The following is a 22796-nucleotide window of genomic DNA, read 5'->3' on the forward strand; positions in this document are numbered from 1 at the left end:
ATAAGGGAAAGACTGCGGTTCTAGTGTGCGAGGGTATATAGGACTCTCCCAGGCACCCCATTAAACACACCCAGATTGTTTCTGAAGGCGAAGGCCTGGATTAATTTTGGCTTTGCCGATGCATCCTTTGTAACAGCAAGCAAACACTGTGTATGTGTACATGTTCCGGGAGGACAAAGTTGAGAAATATATTATTCTTTGCCTGATTGTGTTAGCCTCTTATCTTCCCAATAAGAGCTGGTATTGTGATGGGAGGCTCTCTGTAAGGTAGGTGTGCATGTGCGTGTGCATGGCTTTGAGCCATAGAGAATTCCTGTCTCTTGTATGTGTGAATGTATAAATAACAAAGTTGTCATTCTGGATACCCATCTCATAGTGTAGAGAAAATTTTCTCCACTTTACTTGTACTGTTAGAAGTCATTCTCTCTGAGTCTAGTCTCTAGTGTTTGTTAGAATAAAGCTTTGTGAGAGAGGATGAGGGGGTCAAGAGGGATCTAAAAGGCTGATGCGGCTGCCTTCCTCCTGAAAACTGACGGAGTGAAGGACTGATGCTCCTGTTGTCTTTCTCACAGTTCTTACAGTCTGATGCCAGGGCTGAGTGCCCAGATGAGCTTGGCCTCACAGGACTCTCCATATGCAGGTCACTCTCCCAGACTTAGAGGTTGTGCTCAGCAAATCCTTTCCAAAGGGTTTTTTGTTGTTGTTGTTTTTTTTTTTTTTTTTTTTTTTTTGGAGAAAATGTCGTGGAAAAACTCTGGTAAGAGTTTCAGACCCAGGGCCATTGCTATATAGGCCAATTATCCACTAGTCGCATGCCCAGAACCTACCTGAGGGAACAAGACCAACAGTTCTCTGGCAGATTGCTCCTGAGACCATCTTCTCCTAAGTTTGATCCACAGACAGCTGGGTCAGCACTGGAGGGAAGAATTCAGCAGGCCAGTGTGGTTGCTAGGCCCAATCTCTCTAAAAAGTCCTCCTATTGAAGGGGGTTTCTACAGCAGCCCCCTCTGAGGCTTCATCCTATTCCAAAGACAAAACTGGAGGATCTGTCTGAGTGTGGGTATGGGCCATCCTCAAGCAAACTCCAAGTGCTGGTTCAGGCAGATGTATATCTAGACCTAGGTTGGTGGAGGATTGAGGGGCCCTGGGGAGCCAGGCTTCTGGGAGGAGGAGGGGGAGGGGGCCAGTACCTTTTCACAACCAACCAGGCTCTTCTTTTAGCCTTGACCATGACTAGGTCTTTCTGACCTTGACATCACAAGAAACAGGGGGAAGGGGGGTGGGGAGGGTAAAAAAGGCCTTGATCTTCCGGTGGCCAGAGAAGGGGAGGGCCCGCTTGCCCCACTGAGGCGACATCCCCCTTCCCGCCTGGGCCCGCCGCCTCTGTTTACACACAGAGGAGGTGTCGTCTCCAGTCTAGACAGGGGCGCTAATAACGCCCATAAAAGGCGGCCTCTCCAGAGATGCTGCAGCAACTCAGCTCCGGAGCCAGCCGCTGGCCGATCCCTCCGCCTCTCCCGCCCCGCCCCTCGGATCCCTCCTTATGGTCGCCGGCGGCCTGAGGGAGGGGGCATCCGGAAGGTTTCAGGAGGCTGAAAACCCCCGCCCCTCCTCCTCTTCAGTCTCCAAAGGTAAGTGGACCCCCGCCTTCCCAGCCCAGCCAGCTTGAGCGCTGGCAGTACATTCTCCCGCCCCCACCAGCCTCCAGGGTCGCTTGTTCCAACCCCAATTTCCTGGCACCCCTGCACCAGGACTGGCTCTCGGTTTGGGAAACAGACAGGTACCTACACATGCAGATCTCAGGCTTCTCCCACAGCTGGGCTTGCTCTGTGGACACAGAGTCAGCGGCCCGGCCCAGGGGCTAGGGCACCTGGGGCAATCCTTATCCCACCGGGACCCCAGCTTCCAGGTCCTGTGGGGACCAGGCCTAGGGCTGGGAACTGCTCTACAGACGGCTGTGGGTGTGGCATACTCTGTCTTTTTAAGAAACTTGTTCCCCACACCTTTCCTGACACTCAGTAATTCACTAGGCAGAGGAGATCCTCTGCTGGCGGAGGGGGAAAATGTCAGAGCTGTGCTATATTTAACTGTTAGCGCGCCGCCAAAACCAGGGAGAAAACCCGGGAAGATGGCTCATTTAGCAAGGATCAGGTGGGGCGCCTGTATGTGAAGAAACAGTCTCGCCTAGGGACTCTCTTCGCCTCCCCATTTTCTGAATGGCAATTAGGCTGGGAGGATTTGGTGGGAGGGGGTCCAGAAGTGCAGCAAGCTCAGAGGAACTCGGGGCTGAAGCCTGCCTGGGCTCCCTCACCCAACCCTACTCTAAGCCCTCATCCTCCCACCTGCATATCGCCAGAAAGCAGCATTGGAGTAAGGGTTGCCCAACATGATCTTTAGGTCTTGGACACCCGCAGGGAAGCCTGGGAGCCAGGTGAGCTCCGACCCCCAGAGGAGCCCACGAAGCGATGGAAGTGGAGAATGAACCCCTTACCCTTACCCAGCCCTTCTGAACCCAGCTAAGGTCCGGTCCCAAGTCTGCGCTGTTCCACAGACAGATGGACGGAGCAGGTCAAGGAATTGGGCGGGGCCCAGGCACTGCGGACTACCGCTTTTCAGTTTATCCTGTCCTGAGCTAGCGCAACGCCTTCTTCCAGTTCTTTAGGGGTCCCGGCCCTGTCTCATTTGCATACGCGGCAGAACCGCTTTTTGCAGACTAGACAGTGACCTTGAACTGAGCCTCCGCGGCCACTGGGCCATCCAGAAAAGGCAGCTCCGCGCCATTCATTCCCGACCCTGGGTTGTCGCGGGAGCCTGAACGCAGCTGCTGGTTCCCGAGGCCTATGCCTCCGCAGCTTTTTTTCCCCAGCCACTGGAGCCGGCGGTGTAGATTTTATAATTAACTGCTGTCGCCGGGCAGTAGAGGCCGCGAGGATGCTGTAGGGATGGAAGCACAGGCAGAGAAATGGAGAGACAGAGGGGCATCTGGTGGATGAGCTGAAGGACGCGGGCTGCCTCGGATCTTCATGGAAAGCCTCGGACTGCATCCTTGCCTTCAATTTTAATTAACCCTCGAATTAATGAGCGGGCATGGTTGAGCGTGGCCAGCTGCTGCGGGAGCAAGTGGCCTAGGGACCAGCAGGCAAGCCACTGCTTGTAGATTTGTGATTTGATGAATGTGTAGGAGAGTTTGGATGTGGACGTCCAATTGCTCTGCGTTGACCAAGATAGTCTTGCGCGTGAGCAGCGGAGTCCAGGGCATTAAATCCCGCTAAACGCAGCTGTGCACGCCTTGAGCTGCGAGTCCTTCCTAGTCTCCTCGTCCACCGTCAGCCTGCTCCCCAGCAGCTCTTGTGTAGGCTAGACTGAGATTTGTAGCTTCTTGCCCTAGCCTCCCGCCGGCCCCGGGGATCCAGGTTGGGAGCGGCTTCCCCTCCCCCCAATCTGCTTGAGAAAGAGGCATCTGAGCTGCGTGTGCATCTGGGCTACTTAGAACCACCGTGATAGATGGGGAGACAATGCTTACATTGCCTGGGTCCGCCAAAGGGTCCTGAAAAATCCCCAAGTTCACGTTGGCCTCATGGGAGCCAGACTCTGGGGATTCGAATTTTTCTGATGGTCTTGGCAGCTCTCCCTGAAAGGAGTTAGGACCCGCTGCAGGAAGATGGATGGGCGCATCCATCTGTGCCCAGAGTCTGAAACCTGGAGAAAAGTGCATGTTTTGATGGGGCCGAATCAGACTGGGAGAAATACACGTCTGGAAGAAGGAAACCTCTCCCATCCTCATTTCCCCAGCATTGCATCTGCCGCCCTGTGGCCGCTGCGGCACGCACTCAGCGTCAGGCCCAGGACGCAGCGGCAGCGCGGAGAGCTAAGATTTTTGAGCTGGAAAGGGATGGAGAGAGGCTGAGATCTTCCTCTTAGATTCTCCATTCCCTCTCTCTCTCTCTCTCTCTCTCTCTCTCTCTCTCTCTCTCTCTCTCTCTCTCTGTCTCTCTCTCTGTCTCTCTCTCTGTCTCTGTCTGTCTCTCTGTCTCTGTCTCTCTCTCTCTCTCTCTCTCTCTCTCTCTCTCTCTCTCTCTCTCTCTCTCTTTAGGGGATTCGAGTTACCTGAAAAGGAAAAAGAGAATGCAGACAAGACTCTACCCTACAAAGGCTAGTGATTGTTCAACAGGGACAGCTCTGCAAAGCCTTACAGCAACAATAGCAATGGAGCCCAGAATTGGAGAGCCTGGGTGGAGACCTCATTGCCTGGGCAGTGTTGTGATTGAAATCAGCAATATTAAAGCCACACCCTCTTTATGACAAGAAATGACCCCCAAGTAAAAAATTTAAAAATCAAATTTTAAATGACACTCATTAATGTGTGTTAAAAAGGAGAAATAAATAAATGTTGGAGATGTTTTGACACGGAATTTGCAGCTGAAGGATGCTCCTTTTGCGGCCTCCCAGCCCCTTAATCAATTCAGCACAAAAAGGCTAATCCAGGGATAATCTCTAGTTTTGGCGCCGGTGGCTCTCCCGGCTGTGCCCAGAGGCTGACAGCGGGGCTGGCATCCCACAGCTGGGCCTCGGTTAGACAAGTGGGCCAGGCACAGTGCGGGCTCCGGGGAGCGGGAGGGCCCGGCGAGCCTTCAGAGGCCCCGCGGTGGAGCGGAGGCGAGAAAGGGGAACTCCAAACGGGGCTAGGGGCGGGCGCCGAGCTGCAGGCTGCGAACTGCTGCGCGGGTAAGGGCGGCGCCCGCGGGGACACATTTCTGTCGGAGTGAGCAGCTATGATTTGGGATATGAAATCACTCGGGGAACGGTGGAATTCGAAGAATCCGTGTTTCCTTCTGCCGCGTCCTGCCGAGGAGAGAGGGGAGGAAGCGAGAGAAAAGAGGGAGATAAGAATCTGCGGCTAATTTGCAGATGTGTAAGTTTCACCAATATGGGTTTTTCTCTGTCTCCCCAATTGTCTATGGTTTTATATATATATATATATATATATATATATATGTTTTATAAGCTATTTTTACCTAAACTTGTACTACTTAAGGGGCTGCCTAAATAGGAGCTTAAAACAATCACACAGAAATCTAAATCTTTACTATGGCTCCAGTAAGATACATGTTTGGGGAAGGATTTTGCTTCTCTTTTAAATCCACTTGATCATGTTCTGTGCACCTAGTTCAGATCTGACTGGTTTTACAGATGTGGATTATGTCCTTAGTGGCCAGATTTGGGCTCAACATTCTCCAGAAAGAAATTCTGAGGCTTGCTCCACACACACAATTTTAAACCCTTCCACAAGATAACTCTCCAAGGATTTGCCCTTCACTCCCAGCTCACCTCAGTAGCCCACTGGTGGTCCCTGAGGTAGACCCCCGGTTGAGGGGTGTGGGTGTCTTTAAGGCTGGCCAAGCCCTGCTGAGGGTCCTTGGCCTCCTGCTGCAAAAATTCCAGGAGATCTCAGACACCCTTCAGTGCCCCAGGAGTCACAGTGAAAGAGTTGCCCAAACTCCCAGATTTTCAAGGAGATGCCCATATCAAGCTGGGCACCTCCTTTTTCTGCTTCCTTTCACATCCTTCCTGTAGCAGTAAGAGGAGCACAGAGATATTGTCAATTTCAATTATCAACTTTCTTGAAATCCTAATTGGATGAGGATCCCAAGTATCTGTCCAAATTCCTAAGGAAAAAGAGCTGATGATGACGATGAGCACAGCAGCAGCCAGGCTGGGAAAGGTAGCTGCAGGGAAGCCTGTCCTTACTCCTGCTTCCCCTCCACTGTAAATAAACCCGAGCCAAAGGGCTCATCCGTCTCCTTAAACAGCCAGTAAACTTTATATGACACAATATCTAATAGTAATTTATTGGGGAGATATTGTAAATTCCAACGGTTTTAGTTAATAAAGGAGCTAATTAAAGAGGGGCGGGCTGTGCCTGGCCAGCTGTTAACGATAAGATAATACATCTCGGAGGGGGTGTGAGGGGTGCAGGGGTGTGTTTCGTACCGGTATTTTTGGTGTGGCTTTTTTTCCTCTCGCCCCGTGTCAGGCGATTGTTTCACTCTTCTGCCCTAGGTTTTGTATGATTTTTTTAGAAATCAGAATCCAGCGAATAAATCTGCCCCTGCCCTTCGTCCCCCACCCCCACTCGGGACTGGGAAAGGGAAAGTTGGAATTGGTGCGGGGCGAGGGGGGAGTTGGCTGTCCACACCCCTCCCCCTGGCGGCGGCGCCCACGTGAGCAGGGCGGCCAATGGGTGGCGGGTGCAGGTTTAACTATGTTTAATGTCAGATAGCAATAAAGTAGAAGCTGCCGGTCTGGCCCCGCGGAAATGGGCGAGCATAATCTCCTGAATCCTGGGTTTGTGGGGCCGCTGGTGAATATCCACACGGGAGACACCTTCTACTTCCCCAACTTCCGTGCGTCCGGGGCGCAACTCCCCGGGCTGCCTTCGCTGTCCTATCCACGCCGCGACAACGTGTGCACGCTGCCCTGGCCGTCGGCGGAGCCGTGCAATGGCTACCCGCAGCCCTATCTCGGCAGCCCGGTGTCACTCAACCCGCCCTTCGGCCGCGCGTGCGAGCTGGCACGCGTGGAGGACAGCAAGAGCTACTACCGCGAGCCGTGCGCCGAGGGCGGCGGCGGGGGCCTGAAGCGCGAGGAGCGCGGGCGCGACCCGGGAGCCGGGCCGGGGGCGGCGCTGCTGCCGCTGGAGCCGTCGGGGCCGCCGGCGCTGGGCTTCAAGTACGACTACGCCGCAGGAGGTGGGGGTGGCGACGGCGGCGCGGGACCCCCCCACGACCCGCCCTCGTGTCAGTCGCTGGAATCCGACTCCAGTTCGTCCCTACTCAACGAGGGCAACAAGGGCGCCGGCACAGGCGACCCGGGCAGCTTGGTATCGCCGTTGAACCCCGGCGGTGGACTCTCGGCCAGCGGTAAGGACCCCGGCCCACGGGTGCCGCTTACTCAGACCGACTTTCCAGGCAGGCAGGGAAGGACCAAGCTAGGGCCCCCTGGGATGACAGAACGCGCGGTGAGCTGGCGCTTCTTTTTAAAAGAAGTGTGTATGGGGGGTGCCCTATAAACATGTAAATATCCCCATAAAAGAACTGGAGAGATTGCCTGCGGCTGGAGGGGGCAGGGAGCTCCGGAGAAGGGGTATTCTGATCCAGACTTCCCCAGGCCTGGGCTTATGGAGGTGGGAAGGAGATCCCGGTTCTCCTCTCCCAGGTGCCTCTCCCTCTGCCTTCCCACAGGCCCTCCTCACCTACATTTTTAAAAAAGGAAACACCAGTGGACACTGTTCACTCTTCACCAGTTGCCTGTGTTCGTTCTAACTGATGGGGATTCAGCTGTGTAGAGGGACCTTGCCAGGATAGGGAGAGATTTGGGGATAAGTAGATAGAAACATAGAAGGGTCACAGATACTACAGCAGGAAGTAGGTTGGAAGAGGCAAGGAGTGAAAGGGAAGAGACTGATAATGTGGGGGTACAGATGGGGTGGGGTTTGGGCACAAGAGGCTATCGGAATACCTGGAGGCAAGAAGGGAAAGGAAGGGTCTGGGGTCTGTTGTGAGGACAAAGTGTAAGGGGTCTGGTCATCCCTTGACCCTCTGGCCAACCCTGCGGTTCATCTTCACCCAGGCGCGCCCTGGTACCCGATCCACAGCCGCTCACGGAAGAAGCGCAAGCCCTATTCGAAGTTGCAGCTGGCTGAGCTGGAGGGCGAGTTTCTGGTCAACGAGTTCATCACACGCCAGCGCCGGAGGGAACTCTCGGACCGCTTGAATCTTAGTGACCAGCAGGTCAAGATCTGGTTTCAGAATCGGAGAATGAAAAAGAAAAGACTTCTGTTGAGGGAGCAAGCTCTCTCCTTCTTTTAGGGTGCAGAACACGGGCGCCAGCCAGCCCCAGACTGAGCCTATCTTGGCAAAGAGCAAGAAGGGGCGCCGCCTGGGACAAAGTCCCCGCTTAGAACGCCAGTTGTCTCTGGCAGGCTCTCTCTTGTCTGTTTTGTTTGAGGTTCCTTCCCACTCACGTCCCCCCAAGGCCCTGCCAGGTTCCAGAGAGAAGAGAGGAAACCCAGCCTAGGAAAAGGGAAGGCCACAAATGCCAGAAGATGGCAGGGACAGGAAACACTGGGGCACTGCAGAGGAGGCTGGTTTATCTGAGGCGGGACTGGGGCGCTGCACCTCTGCTTCAGTCTACAATCTGAGGAACAGTGGCCCACGAGCCCCTGTCCTCTGCTTCCCTTCAGAGTCTTAAATCTCCACCTGGAGTAGAGGGAGGTGACGGCAGTGAAAACAAGGCACCCAGACTCGCTATTGGCGGTGTTACATGAGGTTGGGAAGAGAAACCAGCAATGGAGGATGAACTTAGAGAGCAGATGGGTTAGGATAGCTCTGGCAGGGCGGAAGGAAGGGAGGATCTGAGGAAGAAGTGAAGCATGGGAGAAGAGAATGATCTGCAAACTTAATCTCTGCTGTGGCCTGGGTCCTCCAGGCCTGGATAGAGGGGGCTGAAGCACCCTCTTTAGCAGACTATGGCTATGGACAAAGCTTTATGTTCCCTCTGGGACCGGTTGCCAGAACAGTCTCCTGGTCCCCAGCCCTGCCCCAAGTCCCTTGCCCGCCCCAGGGGAAACACTGGCTCACAGGTATGATGCTACCAGGCTTCCTGCCGCCTAAGGCTGAAGGCTGAAGTGGCGAGCAAAGAAAGAGAGCCTAGAAGACACCACTACAGGGTCAGTAGCCATCCGAGGGACCCCCGTCTGGCCTTCTGAGAAGCCCAAGAGACTCCGGAAGGGGCTTTGAAGCGAGGCACTTATTGCCAGGCAGTTTCTGATATCCACGGCGGCCGCTGCTGTTTCTCCCTTCCCTGCTGGCGTTCACGGTCACGGCCGGCCTGAGGCTGGACTGGCATAATTTACGAGGCAGGAGGAGAATCTGCCCTTAAAGGGGCTACCCGGCTTCGGAGGCCCCGCTCAGCCATTTCCCAGGCTGGTGACAATGAAGGAGGGGGGCGCTGCAGTTCCCCACCCTACTCCATTCTCTCTTTTTCCCTACCCGCCCCCCCAATGTCACCCTTTGTCTCAAGGCACAGCCTCTGCCTTCAGGCCAGCAAACCACTGAGTGCAAGGGCTAGAGCTGGGGTTGGGAGGCACTTCCCTTAGAAGCAGTTGGAGTGGCTTCTCAAAGAGGGACGGGCTTTTTCCATAAACTTCCTTCAAACTCCAGCTTAGATCCCCTAGATCCTGGACTGGCTCCTGGAAAGGAGCAGTTGGAAGACCCTTCCAGTTCTCATGCACTCTATTTGTATTTCTGAGTCCTCCATCCTCCCACCTGCTCTCCCTCCCTTGTGAAAGCAAGAGGGTGAGAAACAGGAAACTGATGGGACCTAAATGCAGCCTGGACAGTGTGAAAGTGGCTTGCTAGTTTGCAGTGTTTCCTGCAAGAGAGGGTTTCTATTCCCCCCTGGGGCAATCCCCAGAGTATCTAACCCTCCCAATAGCACATAGCTTCAAGTCCCTGTGCAGGGTTGTGAAGAGACATAGGCAAACACATACACACAGCTGAACCCAGCAAACCTCTGGCCCACCCCACTCTCCCTATTGCACTTACAGACCTGCAACCTCATAGCCCATACAGCCCTATAGAGAGAGGAGATACAATCACATGCCTTCATCTCCTACCAGGCAGGGCAGTTGAGCCCTGAAAGCATCTCACCAACCTCCACTTGTTTTACCCAAGTACATGTAGCAGAGAGCACCTTCATTCCAACTGTCTACACAGTCTTCTGAGGACTGGGTCTAGGAATGAGGCACTACTCTCCAACCCCAGCCTGGTCAACTATTATACCCTTTTTAGGAGCCCTTTCTATGACTAGTGGGCTTTAGGGTGCTGGGTTCAAGCTCCATTACCCTGGCCTGACTCCCACAGCCTAATAGAAAAGAGACCAGAACACTCCAAAAAGGAGTGGGTGGGGTGGGGTGGGGGGCAAATATATGCAATATTCTCTTTGCTTTAATCTTGACCTTCAGTGAGCTTCTCTATTTGTGTCCTGTTCTGTGTCTGTCGCTAATACCTAATGTAGCCCCTATGGATAGTTACCCCTTCCCTACCTTTCTTGCCAATTCTCTGTAGAGCACTCTTCTATTCAAATGTCAGTCTTTAGCACGTTTCCTCTTTATGTAGTCCTTGTACAGAGTTGCTTCATCATATTAATATTAATATTAATAATTAAAACATGGATGTATGATGATGTGATTTTTGAGAATAATTTTTAAAACTGCGTCCCCAAGTATAATCTCCCCTGCCCAAAAAGAATGAGTTCCAGCCTTCCAGCTGTTTCCCACTTTATTTTCTCCTCAGGTGAATAATAAAAATAATAAATGTATACTAAAGGAAGACCAGTTGCAGAAACAACAAAAATATACTACCAACCAAGATCTGTTGATGAGCTGCCATCTCAAATCCCAAGCAATTACTGGCAGAGAGAAAATTGGGGGTTGATAGACTAGGGGAGGAGAGGGAGCTCTGAGGATTCAGGGGCTTGTAAAAATATTGTGGACAACCCAGAAGTGTGAAACCAGCTGCAGAAAATGAGGTCTACACTGCAGGAACTAGAAAAATAGAAGCTGAGCTGAGACTTGGGAGTACTGAGTCCCTTGGACAGAGAATGAAATGGGAGTTGGTGCATTCAGAGTTTCCATGCTGTGATTCTAATTCAGAGGCTTTACTCTGAGAAGACATTTTGTACATCGCTAGATGACTGAGCAAGGGACTAAAGGCCTATTGGAGCTGGTGAAATAAGCTCCACCTCTTGAAACCAGCATGCTTTGCCACAGATAGGCTCAGGTCCAGGCTAGTGGCAGTGGGATGCATGTCCCCATGAGCCTTGTGCACCTCCACCCACCCTTTCTTTATGAAACACACTCCGTCTGCCTCCATCCTTGTACCTCTTTTGCCCACCAATTACCCTGTCTGGCTCCAGACACGGGAATCTCCTCCAAATTCCCCCTCCATTCTCCCAGGAATACCAGGGGGCCCAGCTGAACAGACTTCAGACCCACACACCTCCTACCCTGAAATCTTTTTCTCCCTCCCTCTCTTTCTTTTAATCAGAGAATCTAGCAAATTTAAAACAAATCTCATTTTTGTCTTTATTTCTAATCACCAGCTGCCTTGCAGAGCCAGGAAAGTACAGGAAGGAATTAGACCCCAAGCCTTGGGAGTATTCATAGGAAGGCCTAAGAGTACGCAAGAAAAGCCTGGGGTATCCACCTTGTAGCCATGACATGGAGAAAGAGCTAGTGGCTATGTCAGGGGAGCAGGTGGCCTGAACCCCATGAGTCCAGCAAAAGACCATTCACTTCTTAAGATCTGTCTACACAGGAAGGGCCAACAGTGGAGAAATATCTGGCTTTTAAAAAATGGAAGAAATGTAAAGACACCATGATAACTGGTCCTTAATTTATTCCCAGACACTTTTAATCTGAGAGAGAAAGCACCTTTTTAGGTAGCGTCTATCCAGGCTTCTACATTCAATAACTGAGGGAATTAGCAGAGAAGGAAAACACTATAGTCTTCTACTTGGGACAGAAAGCAATTTTTTTTTTTTTTTTTTTTTTTTTTTTTTTTTTTTTTTTTTGGTCTTCCAGCAATAAAAGGAGGCCATGATTGGGTCTAACGCTTAAATACTCAGGGCAAAGCTCGGGTCCTGGTGAAGATTTTGCCTATGTTGCAATTATTTGTCTAGTTTAAATCCCAAACTACAATGTACTCCACATTAAGACATAAAGCACTCCATGTCTCTGAGTTTTGAGAAGCAAGAAACTGGGCAAATTATCTAAATAATTTAGGGAATCACTTTTGTTGTGTGTATCTACGCCTATATCATGCAAATGAATTCTGTTTCGTGTGATCATCTATGAAGCTGTTCTGCTTCACTCTGATCTGCCCCCTCAGAAGCTGGGGATTTAAAGCTAGGATCCAGCGAACCAGGAGGAGGTGGGCCGGCAGTCTGGGTTCTGTGGATGCTAATGTAGCCGGAAACCCAGTGCAATCGGATGGATGACTGAGACCCAGAGCCCAGCAGGAACTGTGGGCCCAGATACGCAAACAAAGCAAAACCCTGGAACTTCGGGTTCTGGCCAAGCTAGAGCCCTTGCCCACCCTTCCCTTAGTATCCAGGAAAGCAAGAGCGAATTTTAGGCTCCAGGATGGCACGGGAAACACCCATGAACCGCCCAACTTCTCTTTAAGATGGGCGTTTGGAGGAGCTGAAGGCTCTGGCGTAATTCAGCGCGCAGTGAGCTACAGGCCGGGGATCCTGCAGCCCCTCAGATGCCCTGCCTTTGGCCCGAATGGCCCTCGGTATGCTGCCTCCGTGGAGACGCAGCTGCCGATTTTCCGCGAGAGGCTGGCGGCCGCGCCGCTAACCGAGGCTTCCCAGCCGTCCCGCCGCTCCCGCTGCAGGCCGGCTCCGCGTCGCGGCTGCTGCTCTGGGGAGGCCCGAGACAAAGGCGAGTCGGCAGCTGGTGGTGAGCGGGCTGCTCCCGACTCACTCCTGGAGCCCTGGTGCCCAGGTCCCTCAGAGGGCCCTGAGACTCCGGTCCAATTCGCGTCCATCCCAGAGCCGCCGTCCAAGGTTCCGGGAGGAGGAACCCCGGCGTGCCCGAAGCCCGCGGGTCCGCGCAGCTCTCTGCTCCGCAGCGCCGGCAGCTGTGGTCGCCTCCGGAGGGCAGCCGGCCCCCGGGAAGGACGGGATGACCCCTGCTGGCCGGAGCCGCGGAGACTGTCTCTCCAGACCCCGTCCCGCCCAGTTCCTTGTCCTCAGCACCCTAACCTTGGGGGAGCTTGTGGGAGACACTTCCAAGAGCAGCCAGAGCCTGAGGCGCTGCCTGCGCTGCGGAAACCAAAGCTTTCTTCTAGGTGCCTTCCTCTGCAGGGACACGGTATTTCCACAGTGGCCGTCGGCCCTCCAACCGGGGTACTGGGCACTGGCGCTCCGACCTGGGAATTTGAAAGCTTGTGCCATCCGCTGGAGCCTACCACAGGAGCCAAGAAACCAGGCTGCCATGAGACTAAACACGGTGCGACCTTTAGTTCCAACCAGCCAATTGCCGGTGGGCGATTTCTTCTATTCAAACCAAAGTGTTTACTGGGTACTTAGAGACAAGGCTTCACTTTGTTTTTTCTGCTGATGAGTGGAGAACTTCCTCCAAGGACAGGTTACAAAGCTCTCTGGGAAGACATGCAGTTCACAGGGACTGAGTACTATAGAAACATGTTCTACAAACTACATCCCTGGTAGTGTTGTGGCTGGAACCAATACATAGGAGCTGTCTTAATGCACAGATGCCTGTATTACATGTGCACTTTAGGAATGAAAAATGTTTCTCTATGAAATATACAATAGCGGCACTTTTATCTACTGCATGGGAAAGCAAAATATTGGGGGAAGACTACATACAGCACATATATTCACCACATATAAAAATGTATTTACATATATAAAGATACACACAGATGTAAACATTCCATATATATTCCATATATATTATATATATAAACATCCCATATATATACATATATATATATATTACATTGAGAATATACAACCCCAAAGCTATTTACCCATATGCTTATATACTTCATAAGATACATAGAATCAGTGCATGGGACACGAATTCAAATATTAATATACAGGTAAAATGTATGAAAACTATATCATACATATACAAAGTACATATCTACCCACTGTGTAAAATATATTCTGAGAATGTTTACACAAATGGTGTGTGTACCAATTATATTCTTTGGGTTCAAATATTGCATTTATAATATATATTTCTCTTACATATTTCTTAAAAATAAGAGTAGCAGGGGAGTCTGGGCATCAAGAATTGCAATCTCTATCTGAGGAACCTTTTTTTTCCCCTGCTGTTTTACATTCCTATTATTTTCTACCTCTGGCTTTAAGCATTATCATAAGCGATCTCCTATCTGGATTTGCATTGTAGCTCTGACCTGAAGCTGTGTACATATTTAGAACATACCAAGTCTTATTTGCAGTGCGGTCTGCTGCATACTCATACCATGTAGAATGAGCACTATATAATTATGTTACCGCATGTGTCTCAATGTACTCTGCTAGGCCTAAGGTAAATGTATTATAAGAAACACTCTGGCTGCCAGGCAGGAATAAGAAAGCCTCCTGAATCTGGGGAGGCATGTAGCAGGCTCTTTCATTCCTGGATGTGTGTTGGATCCTCAAGTATCCCTGAAGGCTAAGCCTCCTTAAGTTTTACATTTTTATTTTAATTCTTGTGTCTAGGAAGCAACATGAAACAAAGGGTGCGCTTCTATGTCTCTCACACATCTGGGAGCAGGCCCACTCCCTGGAACCTAGTTAGGGCTGAAACAATGCAGGCCTTCCGGGAGCCCCCGGCTCAGACTCCCATGCTTAAACTCAACTGGGTCTACACAAGCAACAGAGAAAGACTAGCCCATGACCCAAGGGTTTTTTTCTTTGTTTATTTTGTTTCCTTTTTCTCAACAAAAGCCACTTCCAGTGCTTTTGGAGAGTCATTTTCTGACACTGAGTTGTTCTAGCCTCCTAAAAATTAGTCCCACTTGGGTCTTATCGACTAAAAATCCAGAACTCTCTGACACATACCTATGGCAAAATTCTTTGAAAGACAGTGTGCTCACATCTAGCAGAGATATTGTTTATGAGTCCGCAGGTTCCGTGTACACTCGGTCGTATTTTACTGTCCAAAGGAATCAATTAATTAGCGCCTCCCAGTCCCCCCGCCGGCCACTGCTCGGCTGAGCGCACGCGGCTGAGATAGATGTGCGTGGCTAGCTCGCTGGTCTTGTTAACAAGCTTCGTCATAAAGATGGAGATGATAAGTAGAGCCAGGAAGCTCAGGCGGCCACGAGGGGGGGCTTCCAGGGCCCAGCCCTGCAGTGTGCCAGCGAGCAGGCAAGGCTGTTGCCGGGGCTGCCCTGTACCCACTTGGCTTTAGCCACACTTCTTTTCTCCTTGCGTGTTTCTTTCCCCCTCTCCCTTCCCTGAAATTTCCTTTTTCATGGTGGAGCCCAAAATCAGATTTAAAAATTAAAACTACATAAATCTCTGTTCCTGAGTGCCTGTTCTGCCCTCTGCGACATTTGTTCCGGGACCTGCCACCTTGCTCCTCTCTGCAGTGCTCTGCGTGGTTTCCTTTCATGTCCTTCTGAAGAGCTGAGCGTCTTTCTTCCTCTGGCTCTTTCACTCTCTCTGCTTCGTGGTTGCTTTTTCTACCAGGTCGGTGCTGGCACAGACTCCAAAGAGCTTGTTAAAAAAAAAATGCAAATACCCTATGGTTATCTCACACCAGAGTGAACACCCCCAGATAAGCCAGACCCAATAAAAATAAAATTAAAAAAAAGAAAGAAAGAAAGAAACACCTTGGGTGTAATTGCTGGTGTAGGTTGTAGCACTTAATTCTGTTTATTCTTGCCGATGTGCATACTTAACAGAGAGATATTGATATTAAAGGGCAAGGGGGAATTAATTTTACTTTTATAGTTATCTATTAAGAGCAGATGATCTGAGTCTTCTTTAAAGGGACCAATTGTGGGGAGAAAGGGAGGCGGAAGAGAAAAATATGACTGAAGGAGAACAAAGATCTTTGCCTAAAGAAACAATGTAACACTAGACAGAACTATAAAGTCTGGGAATGTAAGAAGGAAGCTTCCCCCATTTGGAATCCTGTCCCTTGAACTTCCTGCTCAAATCCCGACCTCAACTCCACACTGGTATTCAAGGCAGAATTCATGCAATTATCCGGATAATTGTAGGGGGAGTAAGAGAAAGCATTTCCCTTTTATTGTCTGACCCTCTCTGGTGTCTGTGCAGAGGAAGAGGAGGAGGGGCCAGGGGTGTATGGAAAATGGAGAAAAAGAAGATGGTAGTCTTTCAGTATTACCCTAAATCCTACAAAATGGCTACTCCTAAGTCAAGGAGGCCTAGGCAAGAAAGAGCTTAGGGATTTTGAAACACACACAAGAAAATATAAGAGATCTAGTTTCATTTTTGATATTTGCTTGGCTTCCCTTTCACCACACAGATCTATCTCCTCTGGTATTGTAATCATCACAAGTAAGCGGGTTATAGATAATTATAGGGGTGTCAATTATATTATTTTATAACCACACAAGATATGATTAGAGTTAATGTCAGAGGATTTGTTGGACCTGCGAGGCAGCAAAAGCCAAGGTAGAGAGGCCCTAAAAATCCTACTCTTTCCTATTTTTGCATATGTGGGAACTTTCAGAAACCCTAATAATCTAAACTCCTTCCCTGAACATCTAGAGGGAAATCTCTAGGGTTTTAGGAGTATAAAACCTAGAGAAGAGTAAACAACTACTTGGTACTTGAACTCTGCCCCTCTTAGTCTGGGAGCAGAGGGCTTTACTTTCCCTGTATCCCCACAATCAAGGACTTAGCTCACAGCACCAAGCCACTAGGAGTATGGAGATGTGCCAGGTGAGATCAGTGACAACAAGAAGAGATTTATGACGATCCATGTTCATGTTCATTACCCACCCCAAGTGGGTGTAATTCACCCCAGAGTGAATTTGATCACAAATTGGCCTTCTTTCCTAGAGCCTCTATCCCAAGGAAATACACAAAGTGTCAAAAGCCCAACTGGCACTGCAAAGGTCAGTTCAAAGTGGAATAAGGGGAAAACTGAAAATATTTTCATCTTGTTTTTGGGAGTCAAGAAACTAGAATGCTTTGGGAGAGGAGGGAAGAGATTGCAGTAGAAGCAAAACCAGAGAGCAAGGCAAGAGAATTGAGGAAAAATATGAAACCACAGGCAAGACAACAAAGAATAAGTGAAAGAAAGGGCACTGGCAGAAAATAAAGAAAGGAGGGAAGGATACAAAAGGCAAAGGTAGAAAAACAAAATGCAGAGATTGAAAGAGAGACAAGAGGGAGAAAAGCAGAGGCAGGCCAGGCAAGGCTCAGTGGTTGCTCGGGCTCTGCCCAGAGGCTCGCAGCAGTCTGGGTGGGCGGGGGCATCATGACAAAGTGAAGGTCAAGTTAGCATCGTACCTTATAAGGAAGGCGACAGTCCTCTGTTTCAGCCTTTCTCTCCAGAAGGACTTGCAGTGGTATTTCTGGTCTTGTAAACACTGGACTGTATGGGACTTAAAAAAAAAACCAAAACCTCTCCTCTTTCCTTTACTGGGGGTGAGTCCTTCCAGTTGGGGGAAGCTTCGGACAGGGAAATCCACTAATGAAGACTCCAGGAAACTTTTCTCTCTCTTTCGCTTGGTCTGGCTCCGCTCACTGCCAGCTGGGGCTCCCTCCCTCACCCACCCCGCCTCTCTCTCTCTCTCTCTCTCTCTCTCTCTCTCTCTCTCTCTCTAGTCTTCTGAGTCTTTTCAACAGGGTAACTCTCAGCTCAATCTCTCCACTCCCCCTCTCTCCCCTACTGCAGACTTCTAAATCTGTTTCATTTCACCTCGAAGCGCAGCAGGACGTAAGGATTGGAAAGAAAATTAAACGTCATAAAGGAAAGTTCATTTACAGCTTACATGTCTGAATATTACGGGTTTCTTCAGAAAACAAAGCAGTATATTCGGTAAGGAGAAGTGTGGAGTAGCAGGGTGGGGCGGGCTGCTGCGGTGCGGTAGGAGGCTCGGATTTATTTATTCCTTGGATTCAGACGCTGAAAGAAAGGGAGAGAAGCAGGGAAGTAAGAGAAAAGCGTTTTGTGCCCAGCAGCAGTGGAGAAAGGAGGCTGCAGTGGGTGGGATTGGGAGCAAAGTGCGACTGTGTGAGGACCCAGAACTGCCGCAGGGATCTTCTAGGGAGAGCGGCTCGGCCCGGGCCTGGGTACGGAAGAAGCAAGTATATTAGGTATTTGTTGGTTGCAGGGAACTAGGTTGGGAAGCAGGAATGGAGGAAGACGGGGAGACATGGAGAGAAAGGCGGAGCCATGGTCGGCCTGAGATGGAGAGAGAGAGAGAGAGAGAGAGAGAAAGAGAGAGAGAGAGAGAGAGAGAGCTGAAGGCACAGCAGGCGGGCAGGCAGCAGTGGACAGTGGGTGGACTCAGCTGAAGGTTCGGGAATGAGACGAAGCCTGCACTGGGACCCTCGCTCCTTTTCCTCCAGGGTTGCAGTGATACTGGGAGCCTGCCTGGCAAAGGCTGGGAGAAGGTATTGTTAGTGTAGGGGTATTTACAAAGGGCTCACCTTTTTCCTGGCCCTCACAGCTTGCTTTTCAGTCCTTTGGCTTGGCTGGCACAGCCATTTTAAGTTCCAATTATTTCTTTTTAAATGGGAATTCTAACGTCAAGGGAAAGGAAAATGATCAGGAAGTAATCGTGGGGTGTTCCGGTTAAACTTAATGCTCTAAACAACCCTAATTGTCATCTCTGCCCTCCTTAACTAGAAAACTTGGCCCCTGAAATCGCCCCTTCTTACTTTACCCACCTGGTTAGGAGCACTTCAGGACAATTAGAAAACTGAAATGGAGCCTGGGGCCTGGGTAGCAGCAGCTGGGGGGGTGCAGTTGGTAGAGTTCCCAGGCCTTCGTTCCTGGTGCCCTCCTACCCTGTTTACTGATTATGAAAAACAAAGAGGTATGATTTGATTATTTCTAATGGTAAAATATCCTGGCTTTCAGCGTAGCTTCTGACCCCAATCCAGAAGGAGGTAAATTAAATGTTTCACCCATAGATAGTAAATCTGGGCAAAATGCCTCTGATGTTACAAGGTAGCTGGGCTCAAAGGGCTACAGACTAGCTGGGATGGGTACCTTAGTTACTAGGAAGCCCCAAAGAGGGGATGGAAGGTGCTGCCTGACGGGTTCTAGAGGTCTACGCCCAGTATTTTTAAATGTTAAAATGGGGTGAGATGTTGCCTCAGTTTGTGAAGAGGTGCTCCAAAAAGCGAGAGGGTTTACCAGCTGGGATGCTTTCCCCTAGTGTGAGATAGACAGAGAGGACTAGAGCTGACCCTCAAAAATATGCTGCATGTCTGTGAAAGAAAATTGGCAGGCACTCTGGAAATTTAAGACTTATAAGGAGGGAAGCAAGGCAGATACCTTTGTGAAGGCAGAGGCTGAGGTGTAACTGAGGGTGAGTTGAGAAATCTGAGAGAGTAAGGCTGAGCCGGCATTACCCAAAACCATTTCCTCAGGAAAATGGAACACACACAATGAGCTTCAATATTGAAAAACACCAGATGATCTGCTTTGAAGGGACATAAACAGGCCAAGCGGATGCAGGTTAATAAAACCCGCAAAAGCCCAGACAGGAACACTTAAAATGCCCCAGAACAAAACACAACCGTGACAAATTCTCATCCAACACACAACTACATGCACAGAAATGTTCTCAGACACACAGAAAGAGACCTTCCCTACCTTTACTGGTGGACACTCACGTATACCTGCCCAGCGCCAAAACACACAAATTTGTTCACTCTCCTAAACTGACCCAGAGAAATCCCTGGAAGTGACACAGGCAGGCACCGGCGGCACTGTACACCCCAGAGTCAGCCCGTGTTCCCCTGAGCCTCACTAATGCACGATCCAGATCCATACTGGGAGATAAAAGTCTAGACAATAGACGGCTGTTTATGACGAGGCTCTCCAAGTTTGGGGCCAGGCGATAAATCTTAGGCGAATCTTCCTGTAACTCAACTTCTGTCTGTAAGTGAGGAGAGAACCGTGGAGACCCTAGAGGAAAGCAAAATGGGGGAGACTTTTAAGTCATCCTGCTCACTGGGAGAGCAGGGTAGGCTGTCACATTTACCCCGTGTGTGCAGCAGTCCACAGTGTGGAGGAAGTTCTAACACCAAGCTTACCAGCACTGGCAAATTAAGGCTCTGCTGTCTGCCCTGGCATCAGGGATCCCGGAAATCAGGGTGAAATGTTCAGGCAAAAAGACAGGGCCTGAAAGCTGGGACAGACCCACAAACCATTCTTGCTGGGGGCAAAAGCTCTTTTTTTTGTTATTGTTGCTGACTAGACTCCTCTTCACTGTCACTTGAATTTCTCTCTCTCTCTCTCTCTCTCTCTCTCTCTCTCTCTCTCTCTCTCTCTCTCTCTCCTTTTCCTTTTTGGACTGATGGGCTGTTCCCTTCTGCATTTTCGACTCAGGAGTCTGATTACAAGTAAAGCGCCACTGAAGTTCATCTCATAAAAATGCCGCGAGCTCACTTTGATCAGCGAGGACTGGGTCCGGAGCCTAAGTAGGCGCTAAAGCCGGGAATGGCGGCTCCAGCCAGCCGGTCCTCCGCTCTGCAGTGAGGCGGGAGACCCGGTAGCCCAAGAGGGCCACCTCCCCCAGAGAATGTATTTTCTGTGGGGCCTCAACTTACTTTGGAAACTAAGGCCCAGTGGCAGCGATTCCATTTCCAGACTGCTTTTAAGACATTTCCTTCATTTCAGAGCATTTGGTGAGGGGGCCAGTGAAACTGGCTCGTAAAATGGGGCTTTTATGGGGAGAAATGGGGTCGAGTTGCTGATCTGCAGGGACAGTCCCTCTGTGGAGGATGCTGGGTGGGGCTGTGAAGGCCAAGGAGCTGCCCTTTTGCCGCCCCTCTCCCTCTTCCATAGACCGAAGAGTAGGCAGTGTCCACCCGCTTAGGTGGCCTCACTTGGGGCTTTGGCCTTGAGGCATAATCAGAACTGGGAAGAGGTGAAAGCAGCAGATCCGAAGTTCCTCACTTTCCCGTTTCCTGGCTGGGGATGGAGCAGGCTTGTGGGCACCCCGGGTGCCAGAAAAACCACTGGCCTAAAGGTCCCACAAAGCACTCTGAAGGAATTATTCAACACAGCAATGTGTTCTAAGGAAAAGAAATATGCAAGAGAATGTGCAAAAAGGTGCAACCTAATTCATAATGAGGGCTCCTGCCTACTGGACTAGCCTAGGAACAACTGAGAGTGTCCTCCAGTGGGACTCCCTTCCTTTTAAACTGACACAACATGGGGCTGAATTTCTTGTCCCAGGGTTTTCTTCCTAGCTTACAGTCTGGGGAGTGGACCCCTTTGCACACCAAGATCTGCCCTCTGCAGCAGGAGGAGGCAGAGGAGTGGCAAGGCCACCTACGTGTGCAGGAGTTTGCCTGGGAGCTGCCCAGGCCACATTTGGTTGATATTACACCCCTTCTGAAGCTACCCCTGATGTCCCTGTGTGGGAAGGAAGGGCGCCAGAATCTCCTTGCTTCGGATCACCAAGGCACAGAAGCTGCCTGCTAATGCCAGGCAGGCTAGCAGCAAAGACTTGGAGCCAGCAAGGATGGGCCTGTTGTATAGTTTCAGGTGAAGGCTCGGACTCCAGGGGGATGGAGAGGCTACTGGGTGCCCTCCAGGTGAGAAAAGAAATAGCCACCACCTAGAGTGGGGCCTGCAAAGGATGGGGTTGGAGGTCACAAAAGAGCCCCACACTGAGGAGGACACTAATACCCTGACCAGACACTGCAGATTGATGATACAGCCAAGGATGGAGGATGTTTGGGGTGGACTGGACTCAAGACTAGGCAGGGAGGCCTCTACCCCACACCGTGGCCATTTTTGTCAATCAACAGCTAGCTGACCTTAGAGACCCCAGCAGCAGCTGCCAGTTGCTGGGATTTTTAAAAAGTTGTTGACAAATTAAAAGACCCATACTAGAAATAAAATTAAGCACCACCTCTTATTTTTAAGAAAAAGTATTATATTCCAGAAGTGTCTATCTCTATCGGGAGACCCCAAAATTTTCTTGGGCATCAACTCCTTAACATTCTTTTTTGCTTTTCTTTTTTGTTTTGAGGAAATCAGGCTGCCAGCAGTTCCTTGCAGGCGCCTGGCTCACTTTTATTGTGGCCCGGGAATAAACTTTGGTGGTCAAATTCAAGTGCTCAGGCCCACAGCTGTCTCCTCACAGGAAGCAGCCCACCCTCTCTGGCCCTGGCAGTACAGAGTGCGCCTTAGGGGACAGGGCCCCACATTGCCCAGGAGGCCAGGATGGGAAAGGAAACAAACCTTGTAGGGAAGTGGGAGAAGCACATACTAGGACTTCCCTCACCGCCACCCCTGCAGAGGATAGGGGTGCTTCTCTCCTTCACACTGGTTCTAGCACTATTTGGAGAACATTTTGCCTCTTAATAAACTCAAGTTTAATGAGGTCAGTGAGAACCCCATAAAAGCCACAATCCATAGTTTCTCGCCATTATAATTTAAAATGCTGCTTCTGGCTCACCCTATGAAAAGGGCTAGAGGAAAGAGAAAACTCAACAGATTTTTCTTTCTGTGGTCTATTCCCAGCAGAATCTCATACATAAGCTCCAATCTAGTTCCTCTTTGTCCTCAGTTAAGTTCTGCCCAAGACTAGAGGAGGATTCAGTGTGTCCCACACTGAGTAGGGAGAGGCTATTTCTTGATTGTTCCAGAGTCACTCATAATTGAGGCCAAAAAAAAAAAATTGAGGCAGACTCCACTGAGGTATTACTGTAAAGGCTTAGAAAATTTTAGGGAGGCAGGAAAGTGAAGGAAAGGATTTGGGGGATTGTATTTGAAGACACGATACTATTTTAGTGTCTTCCTTGCCTGGTTTGGGGGCCTCAGTACCTCCTCTCACTTCAGTAAGGAAAATCAAATCCAAACACATTTTTAAAAGTGAAAACTAATTTTAGCCAATAGTTAGGGGGTATAAAGAGAGTGCTGAGCCACTTTTGGCTTTCTTTGAGAGCCCAGTGAACTGAACCCTTAGGAATTCAGGTTCTCTTCCTTCCCTAACAAATCCTGCCCTATGGATGTCTCC

The 22796-nt window shown here is 50.2% G+C and overlaps 1 protein-coding gene across 1 annotated transcript; it reads left to right on the plus strand.

Moving 5' to 3' along the window:
* Positions 1-6316: 6316 nt before the first annotated feature.
* On the plus strand, positions 6317-7868 carry Hoxc12 (homeobox C12). The gene is made up of 2 exons (XM_003476247.1): positions 6317-6920; positions 7630-7868. The coding sequence occupies exons 1-2, from the start codon at positions 6317-6319 to the stop codon at positions 7866-7868; spliced, it is 843 nt and encodes a 280-aa protein (XP_003476295.1).
* The last annotated feature ends 14928 nt before the right edge of the window (positions 7869-22796 follow it).

Source organism: Cavia porcellus, unplaced genomic scaffold, assembly GCF_034190915.1.
Source record: "Cavia porcellus strain 051 isolate PalLab524CR breed Dunkin Hartley unplaced genomic scaffold, mCavPor4.1 scaffold_8, whole genome shotgun sequence".
Classification (NCBI taxonomy): domain Eukaryota; kingdom Metazoa; phylum Chordata; class Mammalia; order Rodentia; family Caviidae; genus Cavia; species Cavia porcellus.